Source organism: Poecilia formosa, unplaced genomic scaffold (assembly GCF_000485575.1).
Source record: "Poecilia formosa unplaced genomic scaffold, Poecilia_formosa-5.1.2 Scaffold230, whole genome shotgun sequence".
Taxonomy (NCBI): Eukaryota; Metazoa; Chordata; class Actinopteri; order Cyprinodontiformes; family Poeciliidae; genus Poecilia; species Poecilia formosa.
Window position 1 is genome coordinate 702,641 of NW_006800169.1, and position 21,011 is coordinate 723,651.

A 21,011-nucleotide genomic window follows, 5' to 3' on the forward strand; every position below is an offset into this window, starting at 1 on the left:
CGTTGTTCGCGGACGCTGTTGCATATCAACCAATCACTTGACGGAATGGCTTAGCTATCCAATTATAAAGTACGTTGTTGGCATGTGGGCGGAGACTAAAATTACAAACCGTTCTGCCTCGATTTCCAGTAACCCGAGAGATTTATTGAAATATAGTTCAGAAACAAATGCTTTTAGCTTATCCTCCGGTCATGTAAGGTAATAGTTCAGACGAAGCAGAAATGATGTATGGTGTTTAATTAACTGCTTTTATAACAAAAAACAAGGCTAATGTTTACTAGCTAACCACCTGTTTGTGTGAAGAGCTCCTCTGTTTACATTCATGTTAGCGTCGTTTATTGGCAGCACAGTGTTCGTTTAAAATTGCAAAGAGATGCATCTTTTTATTTCAACTTTAGACATGTAGACATACAAAAAGCTAGATAAAGTTAACTTTAGTAACACTGGTCGTTATTTAAGCCGAGGAACGACAGTCAGGCGGTTCTGTTTTGATGTTTGACATCGAGGAGAAATTCAACAAAGATGTGTTCGGCCTGCACAGCCTGATCCAGGGAGCTGAGCTCTGCCACCAGAGTGTGGGACAGAAACTGAGGTGAGTAAAGATCAGAGGTCTAGAATTACGTCTCAGTGAATTACTGTGACTATGCAGAAATTGGAGGAAAATGTACAACAATTTTAAGATTTGTATCTAGTTATATATTGACGTTGAAGTTTTTCACATTTTGTAAAGTTATGACAAAATATTGTTTTATTGAGATTTTATATTAAAGACCAGGGGCCTACAAGCCATTTTTTTAACCCTTAGTTCACCTGAATAAAACTGTGGAACTGAAAATGTTACGTTTTTTTCATCTTTTATTGTTTGTATTATAATTTTTTTAAAGAACCACAATTTTATATCTATTTTTAGATTTTAAAACAAATTAAAACTTGCAGACCTTTTTAAAACCAAACCATACCATGTTCCTATCTCTCTGTGTTCAGCCTGTAGGGATGGCGTCTGTTGCTGCAAGAAAGAAAGGCGGCTGTGTTCGCCAGGAGAACGCCTGCCTGATCACAGATGAGCAGTTCCGCAGCAACCTGGACGCCCTGCAGTTTGAACCAGAAGCTTCCGATCTGCAGGTTGGACATGCATTCAGCCCATCTAACCCCCCTCACGCAGACACACGCATAAAAGAAAAGAGAAGTGTGCTTCAGTGTGCAGTGATACATTAGTGTTTTCTTTGGCAGGTCCATCACAGCCTCTCCAAGGTCATGGTTAGCAGCAGCATGGCGGCCATGAGCGAACACATCCATCAGCTGGAAGCTGAGCTGGAGGCTCAGACTGAGGAACTGAAGTAAGCTCATTGTTCTAATGCAGGGGGTCAAACTCATCTTCATTTTGAGCCACAAGGGCCATGAAGGGACATTCACAAATCTTTGAATGCAAACTCCCTTTGCAGTTGTGTCAGAATGTGTCGATCAAACTACATGAATTGAATTGAATTTATTGTCGATTCTCACTATGCTTTTTCTGCATTTGATGAGTACCCTTTAAATATAATTTTAACATGTTTTCTACAATGATATAATTTGACACTATTCAAATCAGAACTGATTTGATTTGACTTGTCAAATAAAGTCTAGACTCTTAAGGGCCACAGAAATGACTATGATGGGCCAATTTTGGCCCATGGGCCTTGAGTTTGGAAAAGGCTCCGTTTCACTTATAAAACACTAGTTTTTAGAAGACGTTTTCAGATTTTTAATAAAAGAAATCTCTGATACACTGGAAATCAGAAGTTTACATACACTGAATACAAAGACACATGCACATCTGATGTTGGATCAGACCAAACTTCTCTTGTTTTAGGTCAGCTAGAATTACCCGAATTATTTTTATTTTCTAAACGCCACAATAGTAAGAGAAATAATCTGTCACATTTATTCATTAATGTCTGACTTGCTTAGTTTAAACTCTGCAGTTTCCATCGTCCATGTTTTATAGGGCAGCGGAGTTGAGGGCGGAGTCCTGCCAGGAAGCTGCCACTCACAGTGAGGCTGTGGTCGCCACGGTTACCGAGGAACTGAGGACGCTGAGAGAGGAGCTGGAGAGCAGAACAGTGACAGGAAAGAGGTGGTGGTTTTAGACCTGCTTCCACCTGGAAGTAAACGAGGGGTTAATTATGATCCTGATTGTATTTTGTTGAGCTCAGGCAGTGTTTTTCAAAGTGTGGGTCGCGGCCCCTCGGGGGCCGACATGGTGCGCTGTGAGCGCCTCAGAAAGTTGGAGAGAAGATTAGAGAAAAACAATTTAGCCCCATAAATTTTTTTAATCTTAAAATTTTCATCATCATTTTTGTTTTCTTTTATTCAGTCTTTAGTCTTTTTTTTAAAGTACAAAATACAAGTTAAAATAATTGATTTAAACGTTATTTCTAATGCTCATCGTCTGATTGGCTGCCAGTCAAGCTGCTTTGCGTCTTCTGCCAGATTAGCAAGCAAGAAATTTAAGTTTCTGACAAGAAAAAAAACAAAACAAAAAACACCAAGGAACCGTCCAGCAGCCTGCTTCAAAGAACCAGAAGAATTGTCGGAATAAAATACATTTTGATGTGATTAATATTAAATATTATACGTCATCTTATAATCAAAAGAGTGGATTGTGATGACAAAATTGTGTCATCTGGTAATTAAATTTTTCGCCACAGAATTTACGATCAAAGCTATCAGGTAGCATTTCTGCTAACTAAATGTAATAATTAATCAATAGAGGATAAAAGACATTGTAAAAGTTGATGTTGCTTTAAATATTTTGTCTCATTTTCTGTGAGTTAATCCTCTTTGGGGTTACATGTTTGGGAACCCCCTGATCTAAACTCGCCTCTCTTCTCAGAGCTGAGCAGCAGAGGAACCAAGCTCTGCAAAATGCAGAGAAACTCAAAGAAGCTTTCGATGATTACAAAGACACATTTTCCATGAAACTCCAAAAGGTAAATTTTTACTCAAAATTGTCTCATTTTATGACAAGTAAAAACCTTTTCTTGCTTGTTGACACCAGAGATGTTTTGTCATTTTGGCATTGGAGGTGGTGGAGAGTGAGATGACGCTGAAGGAGAGTCTGATGGAGTCCAACAGAGAAAAGCAGGAGTTGGAGGTGAAGTTTTCTGTGCTGGAAAAGGAGCGAGCTGAGCAGAGCCAAACGGTTAGGTACTGAGCGCCTTCTGTTGAGTAGAAGCATAAAGAAAGCTGTCAGCGCTGCTTTTCCCCATCATGCGCTTCACCGGCGGCGTTTTGTTTTCCACACAGCCAGCTGCAGGAGGAGCTGAGGCAGGGCGGAGCGGCTGCGGCTCTCCTCCAGACCCAGCTGGAGCAGGCGGTGCGCAGAGCCTCCCAGCTGGAGCAGCAGCTCTCAGAGCGGGGGGCCGAGTGCAAGGAGGCGGCCTCCGTGCGCAGGGAGGTGGAGGAGCTGCGGACGCTGACCCGTGACCAGGAGCAGAAGATGACCCAGACCCAGGCTGAGCTGTCCGCCCTGGAGGCTGTCCTGGCTCTGCTGCACCTGCAGGAGGTGGGCCAGCTTTCCACTCCCACCCACAGGCTGAGTTTTGTTTCTGGTGTCTGTGTCCAAACCCTGATCCTGGAGTCAGTCTAAAAATAACAAACCCGACTGTGTGTTTGATTGCTGATCCTGTTGAAGAAAGGGAGCCTCAGGCTTCTTTTTTGCTTTTTCATTTCTGAAGGCTCCTGCAGGACCAATCTGCTCCAGTCCATGCATGCTGCCCCCAGTGGACTATTCAGGAGCTGCACATCTGCTGAAGCTGAAGCCAGGTAGGCTCCAGATCCTTCATCAGCTGTAAGGCTGAGCTTCAGAGCTTCTTTTTCTGATGCCGTTGCATCGATTCCTCCATTTTACAGCAGTAGACAAACCGTTTCATGAATCTGTTCCCGTTTTAGCAGCAGTTGACCCGTCACTCGTCTTAATGAATAACTTTGAACAATATATTATGTTTTATGGAATCAAACTTCCACATTCTTCCTTAGACTGTGAAATAGAACGTTATGGTTGGTAATTAGAAATTCCTAGAATCTTTGATTACGGTAACCTAATTTTAAAAAATCCTTGCCTTTAGAATTTAAAAATTTCCAATATAAATATCCAACATTAATATTGTTGTTGTGTATTTTCACCACCTACATTGCTCCTCTGTTTCATACACACCTCAATCCTACAACACATGAGCAAATAAATACGACATGACCAGATGAAAAATTAACATTGGTTATTAAAATCAGCCCAGTTTTTTGTATTGGACCGATACCAGCCTGTTAAAAATGGACTAATGCCGGTGAATACTGATGTTGATGCCATATGGTGCCAAATAAGTATATTTCCTATATTTATTTTAGATGGACTGTCAGAGATGCCAAAGCTGTATCATGAGCTGTTATGTTAAATGCATGCATAGGATTTTATTCCCATGCTGAATAGATTAGCTTAGCTAAAAGTAGAATTTTGTACATTGTTCAGTGAGGTTTATAGCACTATAATAAAAGATCAAATTATCATTGACTTCATGAAGTTTTTTTCATGCATGCTCTGAATTAGCTAAGCATTAGTTTTAAGGGTGAAACGGAATACTATAGTCACAACTTCCTCACTTTATATATTCTGTTCTAGATAAAATGGATTTCACAGTTAAGTATCCCTTGATCCATTTTTTTGGAAATGTTTTCTTTTGTTGTTGTTGTTGTTGTATTTTTTGTTTTTAAGTGGTTGTTGTTTAGATTTAAAATTTCTTCCAGCTCCAGTGTAGAATATTAAGGAAATCAGAGCCGATTTGTTGGCGCACCTTTAGTTTTTGTTTTGTTTTGTTTAGTTCAATGACAGACTGTTTGGATTTTATGTGCTCTTTGATCTTTATTTAGATGTTGACTAGATGGATAAATGGCTAAAAGAAAAAGTTTGGGATGGATGGAGAACTTGTTTAAGTCACATGATCCAACAGTGCAGATTTAAGGCGCTTTCGCACTGCATGGAACGGTACGGAACGGTTCCAGCCCTGTTGTGTTTGCATTACATTGAGGGCGCCATCGAAGCGGTGCCGGACGTCATTATTTTTAAAACTATATAGTAGTGAGAGCCAGCTGTCAACGGAAAATCAACGTCTGACTAACAACCAGCGGCCAATCAGCTGCTGGTTCTAAGCAGAACCGCTTGGCCGGCATGATTGGAACCACAGCTCTTGTGGTTCCATGGGGCCGGGTGGAACCAGTCACAAGTTGTAATGTGAACACGCTCGGAACCGTACCGTTCTGTACAGTGCGAAAGCGCCTTTAGAGTTATTTGTACATACAAATTACCTGCTAACAATAAATAATGAATAATAACCAAAAAGATAAAGTTACATCCCAGTATTCCAAAGGGACACCAGCATGCATGTATAGTTGGTGTTTTTCTGGATAACATACCATGTGCCACTGCTTCCAGGTGAGGGCTACCAGCAGCTGCTGCGGGTCCTGCAGGTGAAGGAGGCCGAGCGGATCAAACAGCAGAGCCAGAAGGAGCGTCTGCACGAGCGTCTGAGCAGAGCCCAGGAGGAGATCTCCTCCCTGCAGAGCTCCATGGCCCAGAGAGCCTCCCACTACCAGAACCTCCACACGGAGCTGCTGGAGCGGGGCAGTCAGGCCACCGACGCTCAGAAAGAGGTCACTATGCTTTCTCACCGTTACTCCTCAGCCCTTTGGAGCGACACTAAAGATGGTCAGAGATATAAATCTGAGCAGCACATACACTGTAGATGGTGGCATTCCTTTTAAGGAACAAGGTGCCCGAAAGCCGACAGCGGTGATGTGTAATGATCTCATTTACATCTTAATTTATCCAAAACTGTAGCTATGTATTTCTCAAAACAGGCAAATACTGACAGTGATTCTAATATTTTTATCCAAGGCAAAAAAAAAACAAAAAATATTATAAATAGTACAACACTTCTAATGTTTAAGCATTTTCTTGGATTCACAATCTAAACGAGTGAAACAGATTGTGAAAAGAATAAAATTTAATCTAATTATATATATATAATTAGATTAAATTTTATTCACCACACCAGCATCTTTATTGAAGATGCTGGTGTGGTGATGCTTCAGGCAGAATTCTGGACTTTGGCTGGACAGCAAAGTTTTGTAACAAACAGCCGCCTACGTCAGCACAAACGAATCGCAAAGGAAATCTTGGTCCAGTCATAGTGAAGTCCCTCCGATCGCTGGACAGCATCTCTTTTACAGACTTCTGGCCAACACACACTCCCCAAAGTAAACATCATCACATAGCCATGTCCCAGATATGGGCATGTTTAGGTCTTGGTGGCGCTCTGTCTGCTACTGCATCTGGAGTCTATAGACTAAACTTGTTTTTCAAACTCGATGTCTTTTGTCCCAAATGTTCCTCTTGAACATTACCAAAAAAAAAAGTCCATCTGTATGATCAGACACTACACCATGATTACACCTCATATGACATATTGTATAACATGTTTTGTCATTGGCTTGCAAAACAGTTATCAAAACAACCAGTTGAAATGGTTTATAAATGAACATAAAAGCTGTTGAATAAAAACCCTAAAATCCTGTTTTCACTTCTCATCTCATTAAAAAAAAAAACAACAACTTAAAAGTGGCTATTGGAAAAATATGTTGGCCAAAAATATCAACATTGAGTATATGTAAAGATATGTAGATTTTAAGATGGTTTCATGTATTTCTTATTCTGTAGTGTCATTTTGTGTGTGTGTGTGTGTGTGTGTGTGTGTGTGTGTGTGTGTGTGTGTGTGTTTAAATCCTTTTATTTACCATTATCCTGCCTGTCAATGGGACCAGAGATGTAATTTAGCCACTGAGCTATAATCTTATGCATTTACATATAATGTTAATAGTTATTGTCCCATGTCTAAAAATAAACTTGAACATGCTGGTGACCCTTTTCTAAAACATTAGACGCCAGGAAAATGTTGAGAGTTCTGGAAATAAAAAAAGAAGAATATATTTTTTTCTCTTAATATGCACGTGTCAGATGTTTTTTCTTTCCCTGTTTTACTTTACCTCAGTTAAAAAGAAAAAGTGCTCGAGTCGCTGCGCTGGAGAAGCAGCTGCAGGAAAAAAGCTCTGCATACAGCCTGGCCGCTCTGAAGAACACCGAGCTGGAAAACGAGCTGAAGGTACAGTCACTCAAACCTTTTTACTTTAACTTCATCAGCCGTGCCCCTGAAGCTGCGTTTCCATTAGCCATAAAATTGTGCATGCTGAAAGTACGAAAATACATTTGCTTAATGGAAACACGGCTATTTAGAAAAAAAAAAAATCACGTTTTCAATAAAAAGTTTTTTGCGCCAGAATGAGGTGTTGTTCTTTTTCAGCCGTATCAAAATAGGCGGAATTCGCAAAACTGCTACAAAAACACTTTTTTCCACATCATATGTGTCACATGTTACTACTGGCGAAAACGTCGAAGAAGACGACAGGAAGTAATAGGAGGATGATGGCTTGCTTTTTTTCCCAGACAATGTGCAGCTGGCTCCACCAGTTCTCTCAACAGCATCACACAGTTCATAAAAAGTTTTGTGTCATTCCAATGTGTTGAATCTATAAGTCTTCTGTAAAGTCATAGACTACAGTCTCCCCAAAATGCCCAAGTAGGCGGGGCTTATAGTTCCAAAGGCTGAATAAGACGTCTCCTCTCATTGGCTGAATTCTGAATATATCTCATGTAAGTGTTTACATCAGGCGCTGCCTCGCGAGTTTTAATGACTTATTACGCGAACAAGCTTCTTCACAAATTAATATAATTTCTTAATTAATGGAAATACCGCAGTTGCCAATGGTTTTTCGTCATTAGCAGGATAGATACAAAGATTTGTATTGTATTTGTAATGGAGAGGCAGCTAGAGACTCGGGTTCTGATCTGATTACAGGAGAAGAGCAGCAGCGTTCAGCACTACCAGGGTCTGATGAGCAGAAAGCAGAAGGAGCACCAGAAGGCTCTGGATCAGTGCAAACAGACTCACTCTAAGCAGCTGGCTGAGCAACAGCATAGGATAGAAATGGTAACATGAACTCATCAGCTCCTTTGGCAGCAGCATCAGCTAAGCTAACAGCGGCTCTGTGACTTCATGTAGCTGCAGCTGTCTGTGGAGGAGAGCCTGACCCAGATGTTGGAACTGGAACAGCAGCTGGGTTCTGTTCAGATGGAGCGGGACAAGGCTCAGAAAGCTGCGCTGCTGCTGCAGACCTCTGTGGATCGGCTCACAGAGGCAAGGCAACATGTTGGTTCCATCCCCATACAGGACTGGACAGAGGAGTTTATACGTTGGTGTAACGTTCTGTTTCCTCAATCCAGGAGAAGCAGGTCGAAGTTCGACGCAACCAGGAGATGCTGCAGAGTTTCAAAGATCAGGCTTCTCACTCTGCCACCATGGTTTGTACAGAACACAAAATGGAAAAGTCACAAGAAGTATGCATAGGATTTCTTTTTTTTATGTCTGGGTCAATATGAAAGAAAATCTAAATTTCTAAATCGTATTCCCTGTTAGGATGTCTAAAAGTTTCCATTTGTTCATTTCTTCATCCATCCATCTGACAGGTGCATCTACAGGATTCTAGTTCATGTGTTCAGAAGTGAATGTTTTCTAATTTACAGGAGCCACAAGTAAAACGATGTTGTATCCACCATAGATAACCTGCTGTGTGTTTCTCCACTGCTCAGATATCTGAGCTGCAATCCTGCCTGTCGGCGTGCAAAGAGGAGCTGAACTCGTACCTGCAGCAAATGGAGGAGCTGAAGAGGAACCATGAGACGGAGCTGCAGAGGAAGAATGAAAAGGTCCACACTGAAAACGTCTGTCAGCTGGTTTATCAGGGCGCAAGGCAGTTAAACACACACCCCTGTCTTCTCTCCTTGTTGCTTTTTCAGATGTCTTGTCTGCAGGAGAAGCTGCACAGCACCAGCCTGGTCTGTCAGAGCTCCAGTGAGCAGAACCTGCAGCTGCAGGAGTCTCTGCAGCAACAGCAGACCATGCTGACCGAGAGCACGGCTCGGGTCTCTGAGCTGGAGGAGAGCCAGAGCCATCTGCAAAGACAGGTGAGGCTGACACACACACGCACACATACACACACACACACACACACACACACAGACATCACAGAGCTGTGTTAGAAGCTCAGGAGTACCTAGAAGAATTTGAGGAATTTTGGATTTTCGACTGCAAATGACCCAGCTCCACCTTGGAGGTGCAGCTCCTCCTCCTACCTGCAGTTTCCAAGCTTCCGCCTCACAGAGCAGCCCCTGGACGGCTCCATCCAGCTCCTTCAGACTAGCCAACAGCAATTGGCAAACACCTGATGGAGTTGTTCCATCAGCTGAGCTGGTCAGTACAACGTTGTTAAAGAGTTAATGGAGGAGCCATGTTTGGGTGACTTCCTGAAGGCAGAATTTCAGAAAGATCAGGAGTTTTTAAAGAGACAGAGGCCCAATTTTAAAGTGTTAAATTATAAAGTCAAATTCAAATAATATTTTAAATGTATACAACATTTTTATAACAACTGAAGGTGACATAGTTACTTGATTGTGCTGTAAAATGGCTCAGTGTTGCTAGAAAATACGCAACACTGGCCCTTTAATCTGTCAAAACTCACCACTTTTTCCACTTTTGAATCTCATTATGTAGGTAATAGAAAAACACTTTCCTGGCCGTGTTTTTCCAGTCAACAGCTGACTTTGTGCTGTCTGTTCCAGGTGTCTGGTTTGGAGCAGCAGCTGGAGCGAACGTGGGCTTCTCTACAAGATGAGGTCAGGAGCAGAGGCCTGGAGGCCCAGGCTGCGGAGAGGAACCTGCAGGAGACGACCGAACAGAACACACAACTCTCCAAATCCATCAGGTCCCAGACAGAGGAGCTAGGATCACACAAAGCTCCTCATACTACCTGTTTTCTGTATCATCCCTCTAATAAAATACTCATTCTAACACTCTAGAATACATTAAAATGACATTATGATGTGTAACTTTTGTAATATAGCAAAAACCACATCATGATAAGCATAAGTCCCACTCAGACGTTGGTCTGTTTAGTTCATTCCAGCTTCTGTTTGTGAACGGTTTTGCTTCTCTTTTAGGACAAAATACACAAGCCTTTCTCTGTTGGTTTTAGAGCTATGCTTTCAGTTAAAGCTTGAAACTTTACCTCATGTTCTGCTTTATATTTCTGGGCAGTCATCTCAGATTGAAGATGGAAAAGCTGGAGGTGGAGCTGGAGCACCTGAGGAGCCAAGTGGCTGCAAAGGCAGAGCAGATCATCGGCTTGGAGCAGAACCTGCAGCACACCCAGAGCCAAGTCATCAGCAAGACCTCCAAAGGTTAGACATTCAGGATCAGTTTGGAAAAAAAACAGGACGATGTTTTCAGCATGTCCTCGGTCAGCCTCATCTTTGTCCTTTATCAACTCTCATCTTCCTCCAGTTGAGGAACTTGAGGAGAAGCTCCATCGCTGTGAGGAGGAGCGGCTCTGCAGCATGCAGAGAGTAAAGGTCCTGGAGGGCGAGCTGCGCTCTGTGCAGGCGGAGCTGGACGACACCGTGGAGCGGGTACAGGAGCTGCAGGACGACCTGCAGAGGACCCAGACCGTCTCTGACCAACGGCAAGCCCAGGTGGACAAACTGGGCGTGAGGCTGAGGTGAGGGGAAGTCCACGTGTGGAAAAATCCCTCTGTGCACGACACGAACAGAAGATCGCATCAGCAAGTCTGCTGCTCTGAACATCTATGGAAAACAATGCAAATGTTGATGCTTTGCTTTAAATCAAACCCGATTTCCTTCATTTTTGGTGATCAGCCGATATTTGCATGTGAAAACGATCTCCGTCCACAATGTCACATCACAAGAGACACCCCGCTCCCAACTTATTGACTTTGTTGCTGTGTTTAGCAACTTTTCATCGGTATTGGCCAAAATTGGAATCAGCAGGCCAGGCTTTTAAAAGATGGGTGATCAGCCAGAAAACTGCAATCATTGTGTTCTTATTTCTTATTTTTGACAAATTTAGATATTTCTAAAGTAAAGCATCTTTAAAGTATTTTATCTTTTGCGGTAAAGTTAAACATTGTTGCATGAAATGCAGAATCATGCAAAGCCCAGTTGTATGACACAACAGTTTCCATGACTACTGTACATCAAGCACTCTGTTGGATAATCAGACACGAAGAAACTAGGAAAATCAAAAGCCAAGCTGGAGTTATGATTTTCTGAACTTTTTAACTCCTCCATTAAACCTGTGTGTGTCTGCCGGCACATGTATACTAGTGGAACATAAGTATCAACCCAAACGCTGCAAAAAGAATGAATGAATATCCTAATATTGTCTTGCACAAACATTTCATCTTCCACAATCCAGAAGTTGTTCTCCTGAGCGCTGATGATGAGACAGTTGGCTTATGGATTATCACAGAGCTGGACTATAAATCAGCAACAATATATATGTGATAGGTTTGTGATCAATATCTATTGATAAAACATCAGTGAAATCCATCAATTTCACTGAGCGTGGATCCAGAACCGCACAGCATTCTGGGAAAAACTCATTCACTCTTTGGTTGCCTAGCAACAACCTGTAGAGCAACCAGTAGAACAACTTGTGGAGCGGCAGTTTAAGTTTTTCGCCACCATGCCTCATAAATGCTTAAAAACAAAAAAAAATTCATAACTAATTACCATTATTGACCGATATGAAACGCTTATCACATTATGTTTTTCAGCCATATCATCCAGCTGTAATTTATCTGTGTGTGTGTGTGTGTGTGTGTGTGTGTGTGTGTGTGTGTGTGTGTGTGTGTGNGAATTTTCAGTGAGACCCAGAGGGAGTTGGAGGAGAGAACTCATGAGGTCTTGGACATGGACAACGCCCTGAAAGAAAGACAGGAGGAGCTCCAGCAGAGAGCCAAGCTGGTGCAGCACATCTTCAATCACCGCCATTAAACGTTTGTCTCATCTACCAGCTGTCCTCACTGCCGTGTCCCCCTCAGCTCAGCCAGTTGGACGAAGCCATCAGGGAGCACAAGCTGGAGATGGACAGGAAGGTGGAGGTCCTGCAGCAGGAGCTAACGCAAAGAAATGCCAAGGTCAGAGAACCTGTCCTGTCCTCTGCTTTTTATTCGTTTTAGCCTCAAGTTTCCATCCAGAGACTTTAGGGAAGAAAAAAACAAAAAAACATATAAAGGTAATTTGAAAAGTACATTTTTGCTGGTTTTATAATAAATGTTGTTCCTTTTTATACAAAAAGAATATGAATTAATTTAAATTACATTTATAATGACAACTTCATTCCAGTACAGTTAAACTAACTTCTCTCAGGCTCGTCTAAACCCGACTCATTTCCCGTTCTAGCGGATGATCGATCCGAAACACAGAAATGATGCAAACTCCCAAACACATGAGCACAAAACTAATGCAAAATGCTGCAAACACAGGAAGCAAAAGAAAAAGGGAAACTGGCATAAATACAGCAGAGGCAGCAAGTATGAAACTCTGCAAACTCGTTCCATAGAACAGTTTTTCTCCACACCACTAGGGGGAGTCGACCACCAAATCATACAGGACCAGACCCTCAGTAAAGACAGATGTCAAGATTTAACAGGATGTCCAGGAGAATTTGGAGGAAGAAAGAAAAGGTGCATTATGCTTGATGTCATTTTTCAACAGTAGCATATTTATGTAGGTTGTATCACCCAGTCCAGACGCCCCCCAGTGGTCTGGAGCACTTCCATTTTGTGGAGCGAGTTTGCCGCATTTCATTCTTGCTGTTCTTGTTTCTATTTACAGCATTTTCACTTTCTGTCTATTTCATGTGATTGCAGCATTCTTTGTTTGCATTGTTTTTCTGTGGAATTAGTTTTTTTTTCTTGTGATTATGTGTTGTTGTTTTTTTTGCATCATTCATGTGTTTGCTGCCCATTTCCACCTGTCTGTCACTTTAGAAACACCAAACAGTCAGCTGTAACTGAGACTTTCACTCAGGGCTTTTGAACATAAAAACACTTTTAAGATCTTTATTAGTTAAAATGACACACATCATTTTCATTCCACTTCTGATAAGTCTGGGATTGTAATTTGACAAAATGTCAGTGGATGTAAAAACTTTGCATAGCACAGTATACAGTTCAAACATCCCAGTCAGAACTTCCCAAACATGCAGCTTTTGTTTTGATAGAAGTGAGGAGACAAGTTCCCGTGGAAACACGATGGGCATCACTAATTTATATAGTTACTGAGATTTGCTGGATCTTCCTGTCTGCTCCTGTTTCTGTGCTGTTAGGAGACAGAGGAGCTCAGCCAGCAGCTGTCTGAGTGTAAGCAACGGCTTCAGAAGGCCCTGGACGAACTGGAAGCGAGTCGGCGTGACCGTGACGCTCTGAGCAGAGAGCTGGACGCCACCAAGCTGCAGATCAGGGAGACGGTGAAGCCACATGTTGCTCTGACTTCTGGGACTGTTAGCTGTTGGTTTCCCTGGGATTTACTGGAATAGTCTGAGAATGAGTCATTTTTTTCCATTCCCTTCAGCTGCCTCCATGTTGCGTTTATGATTTTAACCATGTGGTGTATGTGTGTGTGTATGTGTGTGTTTTTGCAGGAGAGCCAGCTGCGCAGCGTAGTGGAGGAGCTACTTCGAAAGGAGTCTGGGTGGCTGCAGGAGGAGGAGCGGCTGCAGAGCACGCTCTCTGCTCTGGAGCAGGAGCTGGAGCTGGAGAAGGAGCAGCACAGTAAAGAGGTACAACTCCTCCACCTCCTCCACCTCCTCCCTCCTGACACCAGAGAAGGGAATATACTTTACTGTCCCCTAGGGGACATTTATCACAGACTCGAGGGTGTACACTGCATAGTAGCAGCTGCCCAAACAAACAGTAAATACACATACAAACAGCTTGACTACATAAACAACAGTTTAAATTTAACAAAACAAAACACCAAAGTTATTGCACACGCTCCACCTCAACATGCTCTGTTTAAAAAGAGTGTTTTCTGCTTTGTTCTTTGGAATTAAAATATCTGTTGAAATAACAATTGTTTTTGTTAAATTACTTTAGAAGATCCTGCTAATTTAAATGTTGGACATTTCTATTTATTTCTGAAGACATTCAGTCAGTTACACAAAACATGACAGGAACAGGACTGTACATGGTAGACACAGTGTCTCCAGCTTAAAGGGGCAGTATTTTATAAAATCAACTTTTTCTTAGCTTTACATCATGTAATAACGTTATTCCCTCGTCAGAAACATACCTGTAGCGTTACTTTGATTCTTTCATGTTTGCTTGAGAAATCCTTTAATCTCCCGTGGCAACCATTCAGCTGTGCAAAACGCCTGGGTGGACCTAGCGTCGTAACCCTCCCTCGAAACTCTGCGACTCAGCTCCTTCAGACTAGCCAGGAGGAATTGGCAGACACCTGCTGTTGCGCTCATTATAGGAGCTACTTATCAGAGCAATGCTGGTTAAAAAATATTGTTAAAGGGTTAATAGAGGAACCAGGAAGAGCAGGAGTTTTTAAGAGACAGAGGCCCAATTTCAAGGCATTTAATCACGTCGTCAAATTTCTTTTAAGTCATTTGATGTATATAGCATTTTTATAACAACTGAAGTTAACATAGTTACTTCATTGTGCTATAAAATGGCAGGATGTGGCTGGAGAATACATAATGCTGCCCCTTTAAGAGGTTATCCAGGTGAAAAACTAGACACCTGTCAGGACTGAGCTGTTTTATCTCCTCCCTGTAGATGTGGGGCGGTTTGGTCCCCCACCGCCTGGGGGCCAAACACCATCAACTGTGTTTTTTTTTTGTTTTTTTTTATGGTAGCAATGAGATAACATGGGTCACATTCTCCTCTGACTGAAGTCAGGATTTCATGCTTGAGATTTGGAAATTGTCTCGTCACCTGGAAGACATGACGGCGGTTTTTCATGAGAATTTCAGTCTCTGCCTCATCAGTCCGTGTGTTTCCTGTTGGTCTGTGTTAGAACAGCTGCTGTGGGTTTGCAGTGACTCTGGTGTCACCGTTGTTCCTCACACGCTGCTGTTCTGTCTCATCTCTATTCCTGTTCTTGGTGTTTTTACCCAAGGGAAACCTTCTGACATTATGTTTTTCTGCTGGGGTTTTATGTAATTCACTAATACACAGTATTGCCTAGCAGGAAAATGATTCACATTTTTTTTTCTTTTTTTTTGTCTTCATTTACATTCACCTTATTACCTGGTTATGTAACATTTCAAATTTAATAGAGAAATAATTCTAGATAAAGAGAAACTGGAGTGCAAAACACCGTTAGGACATTTCTTAAAGTAGATATTGACATAATTTACATAATTTAATAAAAAATAAAATAATACTCCAGTCCTATGGAGGTGTGCCTCTACCAGCTTTGCTTAGTCTTCGTCAGATCGGCTTTAGAGCATAATGACTGTGATTCTCATTCAAATTCTGATCTGGGCTTTAATTAGGCCTTTTTATCACATGAATATGCATTAATCTAATGATCCCATTGTAACCCTGGCTTTAGGATCTAACATGGTTGTTTTGTATTCACATCCATTTTCTCTGTAGAACTGAGTGTCTAACACAAGTGTATTTGTGCAGCAAATTTCAGCAAAGTACTGTAAAGGGATGTTGGACGCTGTGTGAATGCTTTTGTGAGACCCTGTGTCCTGACCGTGCTGCTCTCCGTCGTCCTGCAGCTGGAGTCTCTGCAGCAAACGCGGGGCCAGCTCCTCAAAGTGTCGGAACAGATCTCCTCCACCATGCGCTCGTCCCAGGAGCAGCTCACCGCCACGCTCCAGCAGAGCCAGGCCCAGCTGGAGGAGGCCAGGGCGCAGTGCAGCCGGGTCAAAGCCCAGCTGGACCAGGCCGAGATCGAGCTGGACTACAGCCGCAGCCAGGCCAGCCACCTGCAGGCGCAGCTGGACCAGAGCCAGGCGGAGCTGCTGCAGAGCAGAACCGAGCTGGAGGACAGCAGGGTTCTGTGTGAGCAGACCAGAGTCCAGAGCAGCCACCTCCATGCGCAGCTGGAGCTGCTCTCCGCGCAGCTTCAGCAAACCCGAGCGCAGGTTTCCCAGCTCCAAACTCGGCTCCAAGCCTCGGAGAAGTCTGCAGAGATGTCCGTCGATTCGCTGCTCATCAAGGTACGTTTTATCCCAGAACCGCATGGTTCACCGGCTGCCTGCGCTTCCTTAACAAGTCTTAAAATCATTTAAAAATAAAAATAAAAAAACAGTGACTTAAATACATTAATCACATACATCTTACCATGAGCTACGTCAGTGCTATGCTGATAAAAAATGTTAAAGTTTTATTAGAGGAGTCATGTTGTGTTGACTTTCTGAAGGTGGAGTTTCAGAGAGTTGAGGAGTTTTAAAAAAATCAGAGGCCCAATTTTAAGGTGTTACTATATAAATTAAAATTTGTTTTAAGTCATTTTTGTCATTTTTGATATATCTGGTATTTTTAATAACAGCTGAAGGCAAAATAGTTTTTTGACTGCGTCATAAAATGGCACTCTGTGCCTGGAAAACAAACAATACTGACCCTTTAAGCTTAAGCTTATTATGCAGAATGAGAAGCTCAAAGCCACAAACTCCAGAAATTTCAGTCTTTGCTACATTTGATTGTAAAAGAGTTGTATCCTCACCTCAAGATTACAATTACCTCTTATATTTCTAGGGTTTTTTTGTCTTAAGTTTCATTCAAGGTGGCATAAGAAGTCTTATATATGACTTTCTGAAACCTGCAGGAAGCCTTTGACTGTTCCTCTTGTTTCAACGTGTTTCTTGCTGGTTTTCCTCCTGCTGCAGGAGTCAGAGGTGACCCGCCTCCAGGCTCGGATCTCCAGTCTGGGACGAGCAGCAGAGAGAAAGAGCCTCTGCAGCCACTCTGCCTCCGTCACTGAGCCTCCGGAGCCCTCCTTCTCCTCTCAGCCGTCTCTTCCTTCCTTCAGACTCCTACCGGCCTCCATCCGCTTGTCTCCACGCTCTCACCCGGCGCCCCGGTGCTCCCCGACACACGACTGGCCTCAGAGCGCCAGCTTACACTCCTCTACGGACTTCCCTCACAACCTGAGGGGGACGCTGATCAGGGAGCTGTGGGACTCTTCCTCTGCGTCTGGTTCGACGTTCCCAGGGTCGGCTGACCAAAGCTGGCGGGGCCTCAGCACCACCGAGGCCTCGGCGACGTCCAATGCCTCGTTCGACCCGCTCACGTACTTGGGGGACAAACCCAACGATGCAGACGTCCACGCAGAGGCACCGGTGGAACAGCAGGGGGATGACCAGCCGCTCACTGAGTCCAGGAGGGAGTCCGAGGGGACTCTGGTGGGAGAGGACGAGGGAGAGGTGGACATGAGTTCACTGACCGGGATGCTGAGGTTTGTGAATCAGACTCTCGCCATGCAGCAGGATCCGTCTCCATGGAGCCCCATAAAGCAGACCTGACTCTCTGCGACTCTGCAGGTAAAAAACACCTTCAATTAGCTGATTGATCAATGAAAGCTTGAAAACTTGGTTTTGTTGTCTGAAATGGGAAGTATCAGAGTAACAGTTACTGACATCTAGTGGTCGAGTTGGAGATTCACCTGTTTTCTGCCTTCTATCGACGTTCGCAAGCCATTTTGTTAAAATGCAATCACAAGCTTCAATGTATTTTATGAGATTAGTCAAAAATAGGAGCGCATAATAAATTTTACCATGATACCCTGAACACAACATTTTTTTCCTGAAACATAGTGGTGGCAGCATCATGCTGTGGGATGATTTTTTTCCCCCTGCTGGTTAGAGTTGATGAGAGATGAAGATGGAGCCTAAAGACCAATGTAAGGATCTAGACCTGAGAACTCATGTGTTAGCACGGTCCAGTCAAAGTCCAGACCTGAATCCCACTGCAAAGATTAACTGACCAGCTGCAAACTGAGTTACAGATGCTCTCCCTTTTGTCTGACAGAGATGTTTCTTTTTTTTTTTTGTGCAAAACTGAAATGAAACGGGCTTTCATGAAATGCTCCCTCATTAGTTGAATGAAAGTGCATGCCACACTTTTTAGATTTGTATTTGTTTGAGAAGAAAAAACTAAGGGTGATCTGCTGAATGAACTTTAGTTCATCTGCCTAGAAAGCCCAGTTTGTTTTACGGAGCTGAGAATAGATGATCAAACTGTGATGAGGACCAAACGGTGAACTCTGGTTCGCCCACAGACCCAGGTCTCTGGTTCAAATGTACTCTGGTCAAGGTCGAATGCATATGTGACCAGCGGAGACCGCTCCAAACGCAGGAAGCGGACTACAGTGCAGGGCATTCTGGGTAAATACAACCAAAACAAACATGTGAGTATAGATCCACTGGGAGAAATCCAACCAGTGAAATCTGATGCCACTCCATGTTTGTTTACATTTTGTGAAGAAGGAAGTTGTTCTCTGTGTCTCCTTCAAAGGTTTTCATATCGTTTCCTTCAGCGGTTTTTGGTGCAGCGCCACCACAGGTGTGGAGGTGAACAGGTTTTTCAGTGTGAAAGAGAATTATAGCAGCAGAAACAAATGTTGCAACTTTGATCACCAATCAAACCAAGTCTACAGGACTATCAGGTGTGAAAGTCTCATTGTCCTTCTGTTCCACAATAATGTGCCACTTTGGTTCGATCTATAACATGAAAACTCTATAAAACACTTTAAAGGTTTGTGCTTATGAAGTCACAACAGTCCAATATAAACCTGGATGTGTTTATCTCTGGTATCATCTTTTTTTTTTCCAAGTGGAAGAAGCCACACCAGTGTTTGACTAACCAAGGATCACATTGTACCTTCAGGTTTTCACTTCTAGTTTCACACACTGTCTCTTGTTTTTGTGTCATGCAATGAACTTTGAATTCTGGATTTCTTAATCACTTGGATCTTTATGTGACGCAGCCTTCAGATAGTACCTCTAATAGTATCTGAAATGTGTTTTAATGCTGTTATCTGGCTGTCATCAGCCTATTAGCCACTAAGTCCTCGGTTTTGATGACAAGCTTTGAGACTGTCAGTCACACTGATCGCTTTCACGGCCACCTCTGTGGGGGAGGAGAGGAACAAAACTTTCAACACCAGGAACATTGAGCAATAAAAACTTCTTTAGGTTGTTTAGTTGGTTTATTGTTTAGAGGGTCATGTTTGGCAAAGTAAGAGGTATTTATATAGAAAACGACGCAAAACTATGCCTACTTCCTGAGCTTTTTTTTACATTCATGCTGCAACCACAAACTTCAGTGTATCTTACTGTGAGTTTATGTGGCGGAACAGCACAACCTGTGAAGAGGAAGGAAAACGATACGCGACTTTCAAAAGGTTTTACAAAACTTGTTTTTAAAAAAGTGTGTTGTGCATTTCTATTGAGCCCCTCCAGGCTAGCAGTTAATAAAGTCACATTTTACTCCAGTTATAGTTTTGATTCCCTGCAGCATGATGCTGCCACCACCGGGTTTCCCTGATGGGGGTGGTGTGTTCAGGAGGATGTTTTACGATGCGTAGCATTCAGCATGTAAAACATAAAGTGGAATTTAGCTAATTCTTTTATCATCTGAACAGAGTACCTTCATGTTGGATTCATGCAGCCTCTATGACTTCCTCTCTTCTTGCTGTGCTGCTTCAGTTGTTTACTGACTTTTATCAAATCACATTACAACATATGCAGAGAGACAGAGCCTCTGTAAATGTAAACCATGATGACCCGAGAAAAATTTGTCATTGCAAACGTTGAAGTCTGGCTGACTTTATGAAATAGTTTCAAGTTTTACTCAGAATTAAGATTGTCATGGTAACACATTTCCTGGTCGATACATTGCCCCAGTAACTATTGAGATAAACTCTAATATTGTTTTGAGACCATTTTCAAATAATATATTGATAATAGCATAATAATGCAAGTTTGCCCTGTCAAAGATAAACTGAGATCTTTTAAGTATTCCCCCCAAAAACAAACAAAACAAATAAAAAGGAAATTAAAACCACACATGATCAAAACCATAAATTAAATGGGTTGTGATGTGTCTTTAAACAAAATTGCACTTCAAAAAATATTTCTCATCTGATTGGAAATTATCACGTTCATTTTAATTTATCATGTGATGAATTGACTGATGTTTTTTGTAACCCAGGATGCCTGACAGGCACTTTCCTTCTGTCTTTCAGGGAGCTGCCTGCATGGGGAGCACAGCAGCCAACCTAAAATGTTGGTTGGTGTGTATTTATAAATCTTTTCCATGTTTTGTCCCTTTATGTGTTAGTGATCAAGATAAATTATTAGAGCATGTTTATGTGACCTCTTTAATTGCACTTAGTAAAACATGGATTCTTTAGTTCAGCAGAATGTAGCATTTGCATTTTATTTAACATTGTTAACTACTGTTTGTAAATGTGAATAGTTTTCTTATTAAAATCTGCCAATTAAAGAGTTTTTACATAAACTGAGGTGACTCTTGGCGATGATGCGTTCCAATGAAAATCTCTGGAAGTTCCCACGCTGTGCTGGAGCATCAACAAACTGCTCTCTGACCATGGAAGGAATGTTTGGCACACAGCTCCATGTGGGCAAGTGAAATTATGATCACATGTGAACACAGAGCAAAAACATCAGAAAGGTTTGATCCCGTTTGGATTGAAAACATCTTTAGACTGCACCTTTAGTAGGATCCTGGTAATGTTGTTAATAATAAAATTATGGTAACATTTTTTTGAAGGGGTGTGCATAAGACTGACATGACACTGTCATAAACATGACATAATATCTGTCATGAACATAAACAAGTCTTTATGAATGTTTGACAGTTGTCATGAAGTGTCATTCGGTAAATAATGACACTTTTAATGCAAAGTTGCTCTAAAAGTCCATTGAAAGTGCCAACTTAGCATGATTTTGTAAATTATGATAATTTACTGAAAAAAGAGATAGTATCTCGTTATTTTTGAAGGCATCTCGTTA

The 21,011-nt window shown here is 42.2% G+C and overlaps 1 protein-coding gene across 2 annotated transcripts; it reads left to right on the forward strand.

Annotated features, from left to right (window-relative positions):
• The first annotated feature begins 81 nt into the window (after positions 1-81).
• On the forward strand, positions 82-20,496 carry ccdc18 (coiled-coil domain containing 18). Of its 2 annotated transcripts, XM_016680043.1 has the most exons (26): positions 82-198; positions 542-592; positions 985-1,122; positions 1,231-1,337; positions 1,988-2,116; positions 2,876-2,972; positions 3,068-3,189; positions 3,289-3,547; positions 3,720-3,807; positions 5,468-5,685; positions 7,083-7,193; positions 7,947-8,078; positions 8,151-8,285; positions 8,372-8,449; positions 8,738-8,854; positions 8,945-9,112; positions 9,767-9,909; positions 10,242-10,384; positions 10,488-10,701; positions 11,869-11,968; positions 12,046-12,141; positions 13,335-13,475; positions 13,650-13,787; positions 15,750-16,193; positions 16,863-17,516; positions 20,222-20,496. In XM_016680043.1, exons 3-25 carry the CDS (start codon positions 994-996, stop codon positions 17,496-17,498), a joined length of 3,945 nt encoding a protein of 1,314 aa, XP_016535529.1. In that variant the 5' UTR covers positions 82-198; positions 542-592; positions 985-993; the 3' UTR covers positions 17,499-17,516; positions 20,222-20,496. The 2 variants fall into 2 exon arrangements, with proteins under 2 accessions (XP_016535529.1, XP_007568811.1); XM_007568749.2 differs by lacking the exon at positions 542-592.
• Positions 20,497-21,011: the final 515 nt, after the last annotated feature.